Source organism: Hemiscyllium ocellatum, chromosome 14, assembly GCF_020745735.1.
Source record: "Hemiscyllium ocellatum isolate sHemOce1 chromosome 14, sHemOce1.pat.X.cur, whole genome shotgun sequence".
Classification (NCBI taxonomy): domain Eukaryota; kingdom Metazoa; phylum Chordata; class Chondrichthyes; order Orectolobiformes; family Hemiscylliidae; genus Hemiscyllium; species Hemiscyllium ocellatum.
In genome coordinates, this window is record NC_083414.1 from 25,648,097 (window position 1) to 25,660,506 (window position 12,410).

Sequence of the window (12,410 nt, forward strand, 5' to 3'; positions counted from 1 at the left end):
GAACACAGCAAGCCAGGCAGCGTCAGCAGGTGGAGAAGTCAACGCTTATTACATCGAAATATCACCTTAGAATCAGAGAATCCCTACAATGTGGAAACAGGCCATTTTGGCCCAACAAGTCCACGCCAACCTTCCAAAGAGTAACCTGCCCAAACCCATTCTCCTACCATATTACTGTACATTTACCCCTGACTAATGCACGTAACCTACACATTTCTGAACACTATGGGCAATTTAACTTGCCCACTTCACCTAACGTGCACATCTTTGGACTGTGGGGGAAACACAGGCAGATTTGGGGAGAACGTGCAAGCTCCACGCAGACAGTCACCTGAGGCTGGAATCGAACCTGACTTCTCTCCCCCCAATTCTGCCTGGCTTGATGTGTTCTTCCAGCCTCCTGCATGTCTATCTTGGATTCTAACCTGCAGTGTTCTTGTCTCATTCCTCTCCCTGGCTATCCATTACTTTTAAGAATTTACTGAATATGTGCATAAACTATTCATTGGTTTTTGCCTCTTAGGTTTGGGCTGGGATGTAGTAGGATAAGCATCTCTCTAACAATATGGCGATTGTTAATGTTTTGTCAGTAAACCTCTCTGGCCCAGGAAGAGAACTATTTAAAATGTCAATCTCATTTAGTTGTTAAAAGATTTGAAAATGTAATTGTTAAGGTTTATTTCTTTCTTTTCCTTTTGCTGCTTTTTCAATCTAGCTGTTCTTTGTCTCTTTATTTCTCTTTCTGTATCTGACCGATTCTAACCGATCCACTCTAAGGCACTCTCCTTCTATTTGTTCTTTTTTTTTTCTTCGATCCTTCAAACGCATTTGATGAAGAGATATGCAGCTGATCCCAGCATTTCCTGAGGTCCTACGCACACCCATGTTATTTGCATGTCCAGCAAGTTGGGGAAGGAGCAGATGTTAAATTGAAAGATGCAAGAGTAAATCCAGTGCAAAGTGCTCTTGTCTTGTGTCGCTAGAACATGTGTTAACTTTAAGTACAAACTAGGTTGTTGTGTTGCCAAAACTTGCATGTAAGAATTTATTACTATGTTTTGTAAACTAGGTATAAAAGACACATAGAATAAAGTATAAAGTACACATTGCTGTTGTGTCTAATCAAGAGGTTTTAGATATCCTCCTGCTTTATGTCGCTGCAAATATAGAATCATGGGGCCTATTGCATTTTGTTATTTCTGGAGGACATTATGATGTATAAGCAGAAGTAGACCATTCAGCTCATTAATCCACAACTCTACTTTTCTGCCTTTGCCTTTTAATGCTTGATATATTTGCTAGTCTTTTCTGCCATCTCGTCTCCATATCAATTTCTTCTCCTTCATGTCATGGATATGCTCCAATACTGAAGATGGGGACTTCTCCAACACTCGTCGCACTATTAACTTTCCTTTCTACCAGAAATCTCCAGCCAGTTCTTGCTGCTTTGCCTGTCTCCTTCTTCAAAAGAAGACCCCTACTTTCTCGTGAGGCCTTTTCCCCTGCCTTGATATCCTCTATTGTGAAATGCTCCGAGGTATCATCTTCCATGAGCATTCTTTCAGTTGCTGTTCTTTGTTCCTATTATTTTTGCATGTCTTATTCTTAAGTTTTCAAATGGACATTTGCTGCTGTTTGAAATTTGTATTTGTTTAATTTAATTGTTAAATTTCTTTTAGAAAGTGTTTTATTGTTTAAGATTAATAATTATGCATAATTAAATACATTTGTGTTCCAGAAATCAATGGGCATATGTCCAAACACGTCTGCAATTTTTCATTGTAAATACTTTTCATGTCAAGTATTGAACACACTGATTCCTAAATGGACTTTTGATTACCTGTGGTAGAATGAACTTCCCCTGATTGGTGATCTTTCCTTTCAGATAGAGATCCAGTTCTGAGGTTTTTTTTGTGTTGTTCATCAAAGAGAGATGCGGCTACAAAGGATTATTACAAGCTCATAATTAGTCTCCTATATTTTTAGTCTATCTTTTTTAGATTAGATTACTTACAGTGTGGAAACAGGCCATTCGGCCCAACAAGTCCACACCGACCTCCGAAGTGCAACCCACCCAGACCCATTCCCCTACATTTACCCCTTCACCTAACACTGCGGGCAGGTTAGCATGGCCAATTCACCTAACCTGCTCAATTTTGGACTGTGGGAGGAAACCTGAGCACCTGGAGGAAACTCACGCAGACATTGGGAGAATGTGCAAACTCCACACAGGCAGTTGCCCGAGGCAGGAATTGAACCTGTGTCTCTGGCACTGTAAGGCAGCAGTGCTAGCCACTATGCCACCATGCTGCCCAGGTAGGGTAAATTGATTGCAGTGATTATTATGCTTTATGATAGTTCACTTCTTTATGAGCTCATTAATTTATCTATTTAGCAGTTTTATTTGCATGACCAATAGCACATGAGACAACATTCAAGCTATTGTTTACAAATATTCCAACCTAGATTCTAGGGCATCGGAACAGGTTCTTTGAGCAGACGGCCATCCTTTAAAATGCGTAGGTGTCGCTAGCTTGGCAAGCATTTTATTGCATGTATCTAGTTGCCCTTGAGAAGATGATGCTAAGCTGCCTTCTTGAACAGCTGCAATCCAGGCCCAATAAGCAAGCTAATAAGGTTTTTCTCTTCCATTGAAACCGAGGGTTCAATATCAGTCTTTTGCTGGCGCAAGTTCTTTCAGCACTTGTAGGAACATAGAAGATAGAAACACATATAGGTCGTTTTGCTGTACAATTCTCAGATCCTCTTATTCTCAAACTAAGTAGCAGACAATTTTGAGCTTGTCCCCTAGTTCTGTCTCCTACTGTCCCAACCAAAGGCAGTGCCCTTTCTGCATCTCCCCCGTTGAGCACTGTGGAAATGTTGTTTCATTTTGTATAAGATAGTAAAACAAATTCAACTGTACATGGGTGGTAGTGGGGGTATTCATTCTTTGCTGCTGTTTCCAAAAATGTTTCAGCTTCCTCACACTGTAATGCTCACTTTGATTGGTACACAACCTTACCAGTAAATATAAATTAAATATGAAGTTAAGATAGATAGATAGGTGAGGCAACCAAGATCCTGTAAACCCTCTGGCTGATCACTGGGCCCCTGGCAGACCACTTAGAAAGGACTGTAAAGTTGAACACTTATTCTTTATTTCTTTATTTTTCTGCTTTTGTGTTCTACGTTTTGGCTTATTTTTTAGAGAGTGATGAACATTATACAACACTTTTCACTGTATTTTGTAGTGACAAAAAATAAATGTGACAATAAATAAATAGTATTTCCAGCAACCTTTAAGATTGGCAATGTGTGTAAAATCTTCGAGTAAAAAGTGAGGTCTGCAGATGCTGGAGATCAGAGCTGAAAATGTGTTGCTGGTTAAAGCGCAGCAGGTCAGGCAGCATCCAAGGAACAGGAAATTCGACGTTTTGGGCAAAAGCCTGATGAAGGGCTTTTGCCCAAAACGTCGAATTTCCTGTTCCTTGGATGCTGCCTGACCTGCTGCGCTTTAACCAGCAACACATTTTCAGCAATGTGTGTAAAACATCAAAGTGGGGGTGGGTGCTGGTTCCAGTAGAACAGGGCCATTGTGCCTTTTAAAGGACTCAAATAAGGTACATTGAAAGAACATGCAACACACACAAAACAAAACCAGACAACTACTAGCTCAAGTGTTCTGATATTGGATTGGTGCTAATGATCAGTTTATTTAAGATTACAAAAACAACCTTTGCTTCATTTATTCATCTCAAACTTGGAAGTAGCAGATGCAGTGAAGAGGAAGGGATTTTGCAAGCAGTTGTTTGGCAGTAGTGCATTCTTTGAGTCATTTTAATTTGATTTGATTTATTTCTTGACCCAAGTATTTGTTACGAATACAGTGAAAAGTGTTGTTTGGTGTCACCACTCTCCGCTGCCGTTTCAAAACACCGAAAGTAAACAAACTCAAACACACAATATTGAGCCAGAAAAAAAAACGCTAAAATTAAAATATGTTAATAAGCAGCAAGGAAATGTATTCTCAAACTAAAATGATTAGTCTTAGGTTAATGCCATAAAACATGAGAGCAGAAGTAGGTTTCGACCCATCTAATCTCCTCCACGATTCAATAAGGTCGTAGTTAATCTGAAGATGCTGAACTCCACTTTATTGGTTTATGCCTATAATCCTTGGTTGCTTCACTGATCTATCTAACTTAACTTTGAATACACTTAAGAACCCAACTTTGACATCTCTCTGTGCTAAAAAAACCCACAGATTCACCACCAGAAGAAATTCCTCCAATGTTCTGTTTTAAATGGGTGACCCCTAACTTTGAGATTATGCCTTCTGGATCTTGACTCTTCCATAAAGGGAAGTAACCACTCCATATCTATCCTGTCAAATCTCCTAAAAATCTTACATGTTTCAATAAGGTCTCCCTCGTTCTTTTAAGCTCCAATGAATAGAAGTAAAACCTATTCAATTTATTATAAGATCCGAGCCCCTTCTGGATTGCATCCTATGCCAGATACAGGACCAAAACTGTTCACAAGATTCACGCTATCATCTAACTAGTTTTACCAAATAGTTACTAAATAGTTTTACCAAGACCTCACTATTTTCGCACTCCATTTGCTTGGAAATGAAGGCCAACTGTCCAATTACCTTCCCTATTGAACTTGGATGTCAGCTTTTTGTGAATCATGCACAAAGATCCCCAATTACCCCTCTGCTATAACTTTTTGCAGCCTTTCTCCATTTAATTAATATTCAGCTCTTCTGTTCTTCCTGCTAGAGGTACATAATGTCACATTTTCCTACGTATTCTATCACGTTTTGCCCTTTCACTCAACCTGTCTGTGTCCCTCTGCAGATTGTTTGTGTCATCCATACTATTTGCCTACCCACTATTTGTTCTGTCATCTACCGACTTTGCAATAGTATATTCAATTCAGTCATCAATATAAATTATAAATAGAATCTCTACAATGTGGAAACAGGCCATTTGGCTCAACAAGTCTGTACCGATCATCTGAGTATCCCATTCAGACCCATTCCCCTACTGTTGCTTTACATTTCCTCTGACTTAAGCACCTAACCTACACATCCCTGAATGCTACGGGCAATTTAGCATGGTCAATTCACCTATGCAGCACATCTTTAGAATGTTGGAGGAAACTGGAGTACCCAGAGGAAACAACACAGACACAAGGAGAACGTGCAAACTCCAGACAGACAGTCACCCGAGATTGGAATTGAACCTGGGTCAATGTGAGAGTCATTCCTGATGAAGGGCTTATGACTGAAATGTCAATTCTCCTGCACCTCGGATGCTGCCTGACCTGATGTGCTTTTCTAGCACCACACTTTTTGAATTAAGTGGCCTTATCTAATATCTTTTTGGAAATTCAAGTATGTTACACCTACAGGTTCCACTCTAACTGTCCTGCCTGTTACTTTCTCAAAGAACTTGAATGAATTTGTCAAAAAAGACTTTCTCTTCATGAAGCTATGCTGACTTTGCTTGATTATATTGTACGCTTCTAAATGCTCTACCATCAGATCATTTGTAAATTACTATGTAATTTTCCAGTGTTATGCTAACTGACCTATAATTGCTGGGTTTTTTTATTTGTCTCCCTTTTTGAATAAGGTATTATATTTGTACTGGGATTTTTTTTGCTGAGAGTCATAAATTATATTTTTACATATCTATTATTGTTTCTCAACTGTCTTCTGATAAATGCCTTTCCCAGTCCACTCTAGCTAGTTCTCTGCTCTAATTGCTATGTAACTGCTCTTATTTAAGTTTAGCATTGTTTCTGACCCAAGTTACCGAAATAAGAACACAATTTCCGTTTCTTTTCCACTGAATACATTACTATACCCACACCCATTATTGCTTGGTCAATTTGCTGTGAGCATTAAGAAAGCAAGGACCTAACCCTTCCAGCGTTGTTGGTGAGCGTTACCTCTGGTTTGTATTGGCAGGTATTGACACTGATGTACTAGAACATACCTTAAATGTAATTCATTCTCTTTATATCTTTATGCTGTATGTGCTCAAGTAGTAAAACAGAACTGTCTTTTATTTATCTTAATAAGCTGAAATGCTGTTGACATGATGAAATTGTAAAATTGTTTCAAATATATGTTAAAAATATGTATTTTTGCTGGTATTGCTTAAATATATGCAATGCCAAACAGAGTTTGGACCTGTGTTGAATTCTTCCGTAATGGCAAAGCGGTTATGGCCAATATTCTGCAGAGGAATTTGGACTCCTGCTACGATTCAACCAACTTAGTGTAAATTTTACACCGATATAGAGATGGCATAACAATATAAAGCTAATAACAGTCCAATAATTTTCTGTCTCCTTGGTTAACCACATATTGTTAAATTTCGGTTAGTATTTCACCACTGGCTATCTGTAGAATCTTGTTTTGGTTCCAAATTGCACACATCAAGAACTCTGAATGGAATTGAGTGTTTTTTAATGCAGTTTTTTTTGATAATTCTGAATTATGATGATTACTTGTGAAACAAATAGCTAACTGACACTTTTCAGGAAAATAAACAATACTTTCCGGTAATAACACAGAGTCCACTGGAAGTATAAAAGCATTGTGAAATCAGTGTTATTGATTTGCAAAGCACTTGTTTAGTTACCATATGTACTTTATAGTGTCCATTCCTGGTGAGTAAGAATTCCTGCCTTGTGTATTTGTTCTGCATTTTCTATAACAATCTGTGACTCTTTTTATAGCACTGGCAGAGAACTCTGCTTTAATGTATTTCTGTATAATGTATTCGTAAAGTATTGATCGTCTGAAAAGAATGAAAAAATATATAAATAGCTTAATTTATTTTGTAACACGCGATCTTCATTTTGTTGCATGCCAATACAGTTTATTACCTGCATTTGATGTTTCATTTTGACAGTAGTGGAATAGTAACTTACAATATTATAACATAGTTGTACCACAGTGTAATGGTTCAAATTGTGTCAAGGTATTAAAGCATTGAACTGCTACAAATTGTTTATGTTACATTGAAACAATGAAGTGATGGATTGATTATGCAAAAGTCATACTAAAACTGATGCTTATTTTAAAAGCTGAGTTTAATTTAAAGTTTGTCCACTGTAAGGAAAAGCTTTCACCAGACAACTGGCTTGAGTTGGCATGAGAATTGGAGACGGGAGTTGATCCTGGTTCCTGTTAACTACTAGCTTTTGACAAACCTTTGCTGGATAAGTAGGATGGGAGAGCTTGTATTTTTCAAATGCTATTCACAACTGCAGGATACCCCAAAATGGGACAATGAGTTGATTTAAAGCATGGTCACTGTTATCTTCTGGCAAATGAGATGGTGGCGAGATAAGTGATAGCTTAAATTATTTTGAGGTGTGTTGACTTTGAAGTAACTTAGTCAGGGCAAGAGGAGCTCCCTTTAGTTTCTTCAGACTGTAATGCCATAGAATATTTTGTGTTCACCTAAACTGGTAGGTTTGCTTCACAATCTCGTCAAAAGTACAGAAATTGCCTCAGTATTATATTGATGGGTCAGCCCTAGAGTGGATCTTGATCAACCAACCTTCTGACTGGATATAAGGGTGTTACTGTCAGGCCTCAATAGTACGTTCTATTTGATAACTGGGCTCAGACGTTAACAATGGCCACTTGTTATGCTGCGTTGAAGGTTGTATCCAAAACTATCTCAATCCCCCAATAAATGAATACACTTCACCACATCGAGGATGTGGTAACATTTTTTGATTGCAGGAAGAGTAGAGATTTCTCTCAATATTTTAACCAAAATGAGATGAACAGATCATTTCAATTGCTGTTGTGAGATCTTCATTTGATTTGTACTATTTGATTGCCATGTTTGCCTCCAAAACCGCATCTACACATCAAAATAAATTAATTTGGGTATGTTGAGACTTCCCTGAGCATGTGAACAGTGTTATATAAGTGCAATATCTTTCTAATTATTGAAAATTTTCCACAGTTCACAGGTTTCCCATTCACAATCCTTCCTTCCTGTTGTGACTTTGGTTTTGTCTTCTGTCCAAGCTTACTAGTATGAAGTGTTGTATCAAATTTCAAAGTTTCTATTTGTCAATGATGGCATTGTAATTCTGGAAACAAAGTAGTTTTGTGGAGTTAGTCCCTGGAATTTTTTCCCCCAACTTCAATGTCATTTAATATGTTAATGACATAATTAGCATACATTATCTTCCATGAGCAAAACCAAGGGCAATTTACAAACATGACAGATCAGAATATTATACAGCAATTCTGCAATTCCTTGTAAGTGTGTCTTATTGTAGACTTTTTCATTATTGCAGAAAGTGGAAGGTTTTAACCTAAGCATACCGATGCCAGGTCACCCGGTGAATTTTTCTGCAGTGACGATGCAACAGGCTCAGAAAGATGTTGAACAGCTGGAGAAACTCATTTGCTCACATGATGTCATTTTCCTGCTAATGGACACACGGGAAAGTCGCTGGCTTCCCACAGTCATTGCAGCCAGTCAACGAAAGGTACAATATCATTAGCAACTCAATTCACTACCTGTCAACAGTGGCTCAGTGGCCAAGTTCTGTTGATGTAGAAAGAATTGGTGATGAAAGACTGGAAGTAAATCCTTTAATTTAGGATATATTTCCCCTTTTTGAGTGGCCAGTTTTCTTCTCATTTACAAGTTTAAAAATGGAAAAATATATACACCGGATTATAAAAATGACACACACTTGAACCATGTTTTTACTGTTCCATTTGTCCTGAAGTTAATGATCTAGGGCATGGTACCACAGTTTTGCCTTGCTTATTTCAAGACTCCATTTTCCATGTTTAAATCAAAGTGCTTAGTATTGTCAGGCTGGTCAACTATAGGAATGGTATCAAGGCCAATGTTTATTCCATTTACTTTTGAACAATGACTTTGCAAAGGTCTTGGAAGTAACAGTGCTCCTGTGTCTCTGCTAGTTTTGCCCTCAATGGGAAGCAGCTGCTATCAAAGTAACCCTGATGAGTTGCTATAGTGGATTTAGTGCACTTTGGAGTTGATATGTACTGCTCCCATTGTGCTCCAACTATTCAGAGAATGGATAATGACTCCAGGAGACAGGGACACTGACCAATTGAACTATCTTGGATGGTGTCAAACCTCTAGCTGTTGCTGCAGTACCCATTCAGGCAAGTGGAGAGCATTCCATTACTCCCCTGACTTGAACTGATAAGATCTTGGGTTGGAAAGTAAGACACTCATCCCAGCCTCTGTCCTGCTATTGATGTGGCTAGTCCTGATCTGGTTGAGGTCTCGTTGGTGGTGAGCTGAAAGTTGTTGATGATAATGAGGGACTTGGTGCTGTTGGTAATGCTTTGAGTAAGGGCAGAAAGTGAGGATTGCAGATGCTGAAGATCAGAGTCGCGAGCGTGGTGCGGGAAAAGCACAGCAGGTCAGGCAGCATTCAAGCAGCAGGAGAATCTACGTTTCGCCTCCTCCTCATCTGTTCCCAGGATGACCAATTCCACCTTAGAAAATCCAACATGGCCTCCTCCTTCCAAGATCGCAGTTTCCCTTCCCACATGGTTGACAATGTCCTCCAGCACAACTCCTCCACTTCCCACACCACTGCCCTTGAACCCACCCTTTCCAATTCAACTTGGACAGAAACCCCGGTCCTCACTTTCCACCCCACCAACCTCCGCATGCATCGCGTCATCCTCCGTCACTTCTGCCACCTCCAAACAGACCCCACCACCAGAGATATTTTTCCCTCCCCACTCCTATCAGCCTTCCAGAGAGACCATTGCCTCCGCAACTCCCTTGTCAGGTCCATGCCCCCTACCAGCCCACACCCCACTCCTGGCACCTTTCCTGCCACTGCAGCAAGTGCAAAACCTGTGCCCTCACCACTCCCCTCACCTCTGTCCAAGGCTCCAAAGAATTGTTTCACATTTGATAGAAATTTGCCTGTACCTCCACCAATGTCATCTAATGTATTCATTGCACCCGATGTGGTTCCCCCCTACGTCAGGCAGACTAGGCACCTTCTTGCGGATCATTTCAGAGAACATCTCTGGGACACCCGCACCTACGAGCCCCACCGCCCCGTGGCTGAACACTTCAACTCCCCCACCCAAGAACATGCAGGCCCTGGGCCGCCTCCACCGCCTAACCATTACCACCCGACGCCTGGTGGAGGAATGCCTCATATTCCACCTTGGGACCTTGCAACCACACAGGAAAAATGTGGATTTCAACAGCTTCCTCTTTTCCCCTCCAGACATTATCCCAGTCCCAAGCCTCCAACTCGGCACCACCCTCCTGAACTGTCCATCACCGTTCCCATCTAAGCACTCCAACACCCCCCACCCCCTCTCCCATCGACCTATCACCTTCTCCCTCACTTTCATCTACCTATCACATTCCTAGCTACCTCTTCTCTTCTCTTCTCTCCCCCAACCCCACCACCCCCATCCCCTTCCCATGTATCTCTCAGCTTCCCTGGCCCACAAGCCTCATTCCCGATGAAGGGCTTATGCCTGAAACATCGATTCTTCTGCTCCTCGGATGCTGCCTGACCTGCTGTGCTTTTCCAGCACCACACTCTTGACTTATGAGTAAGGGCATGTGACAGTTACGTTGCATGAATGTTATGTGTGCCATTGCTAATTCTATTATATCCATTATTCATCTTGTGGGAATTCACCTTTCCTATGAATAAATAAAGCATTCCTACTATCAACAACAAAAAAAATTGCCAGCATGCACATAGACAGACTGTGTTTTTAATAGGTAAGGATTGAGAAAAAGATTAAATTTGAGAAATATGAAGAAGGAAGTGCAAGAGAAACTTCGAGCTGAGAGTAATGCAGCTGTAGAATTCCTTTCCATTATTAGTGGTTGTAGCATAATCCACATCATTCAAGATTAGATTGGATATCTGAATTTTAAAATATGGTTGAGAGGTATTGGGCTAGGGTAAACAAATCTGATCAGGGCTGCTAACACATGCAGACCAACGCATGGATAGCAGTGAGTTGAGGGGTGCGTAGGTTAAGTTACTTTATTTTACCTTAGGATTAAACCTCGGCACAACATCGTGGGCCAAAGGGCCTGTTCTGTGCTGTACTTTTCTATGTTCTGTGTTCTATTGACATCTATCTATGTTCTATCCATTTGTTTGCACTTCATGTAAAATTATTGGAGCATATTTTAAAAATTCATAATACTCTTACAGATGTTTGGAAAATAAGAGTGTAGATAGGATTTTGGCAGTAAAGATGGTGCTCCCACCATAATCACCCATGTGCTAAAATTGAAATCCACTTCATAAAACTTTCAAAAGCATAGTATGTGTCTTATTTTGAAAAAAACTCCATCTGGACAAAGGAATAACAAAGCAGGGATTTATTATTTTAAAATGAAAATACAGTTAAACATGAATGTAAATTATGTATTTTTTGCCTCCAGTTAGTTATTAATGCAGCATTGGGTTTTGATACTTTTGTCGTGATGAGACATGGCTTGAAAAGGCCAAAGCAGGAATCCGGCGAACCAGCTCTCGTTGCTGCTACCGTCAGTTCTTCCTTGGCAGGCTCGTCACTCTTTTCAAACATTCCTGGCCACAAATTAGGCTGCTACTTCTGTAATGACGTCGTTGCACCGGGAGATGTAAGTTGCGTATGTGAAAAATAGTTTCTGCCATAATTCAATGATATTTTCTCTTGACCTCTACCCACTCCATTCACTGTTTTAACCAACAAAGCCTCACATAGCACTTAAGACATCATATTGAGTTCAGGTTAGTTCAGAAAAATGAGAATTTGGAGGCTAAGTTTCTGCTATTTGGGAGATGTTATTCTGTGACCTGTTGATCTGGTCAGGGAACTTGTTTTTGTTTTACGAAAATAACTTGGCATTAATGTCACTGTATTTTACAGTGCACAGAAAAAAGTGAGGTGCAAGTTTCTGCCTGAATCCAGGTATAATATTTCTGAACTCTGGCAGATCACTGGAAGAAGTTCTGAGAGTTTCCAAGAAAGAAAACAGATTAGTGCTGATGGGTTCAGTCATCTTTTGACACTTTCTAGGTATCAGGTTCAGCTGTAAACTTTCTGCCCTCTGGAGAATGATGCATGCAGCACAGGACTCAATGAAAGGGCATTTTGTTTTCCAACTATCGTATAAAGATAAAAATCTTGATATTCTTCTAAACTGATGGTAATTGTTCACAACCAAGTGTCAAGATGGGAGTAATTTACTGCCTTTTCTGTCAGTCAACCAGAGACCGTACTCTAGACCAGCAGTGCACTGTGAGTCGGCCTGGCCTGGCCATGATCGCTGGGGCGCTTGCCGTGGAATTAATGGTTTCTATACTGCAACATGTTGAAGGGTAAGCTA

The 12,410-nt window shown here is 40.0% G+C and overlaps 1 protein-coding gene across 2 annotated transcripts in view; it reads left to right on the top strand.

The window, feature by feature from the left end:
* The window catches only part of atg7 (ATG7 autophagy related 7 homolog (S. cerevisiae)), a 137,801-nt gene that overhangs the window by 38,034 nt on the left and 87,357 nt on the right, over positions 1-12,410 (top strand). For both annotated transcript variants that reach the window (XM_060835145.1, XM_060835146.1), the window contains 3 exons: positions 8,347-8,541; positions 11,481-11,681; positions 12,287-12,402. In XM_060835145.1, the coding sequence (XP_060691128.1) occupies positions 8,347-8,541; positions 11,481-11,681; positions 12,287-12,402 (512 nt within the window). The remainder of the gene's footprint in view (positions 1-8,346; positions 8,542-11,480; positions 11,682-12,286; positions 12,403-12,410) is intronic.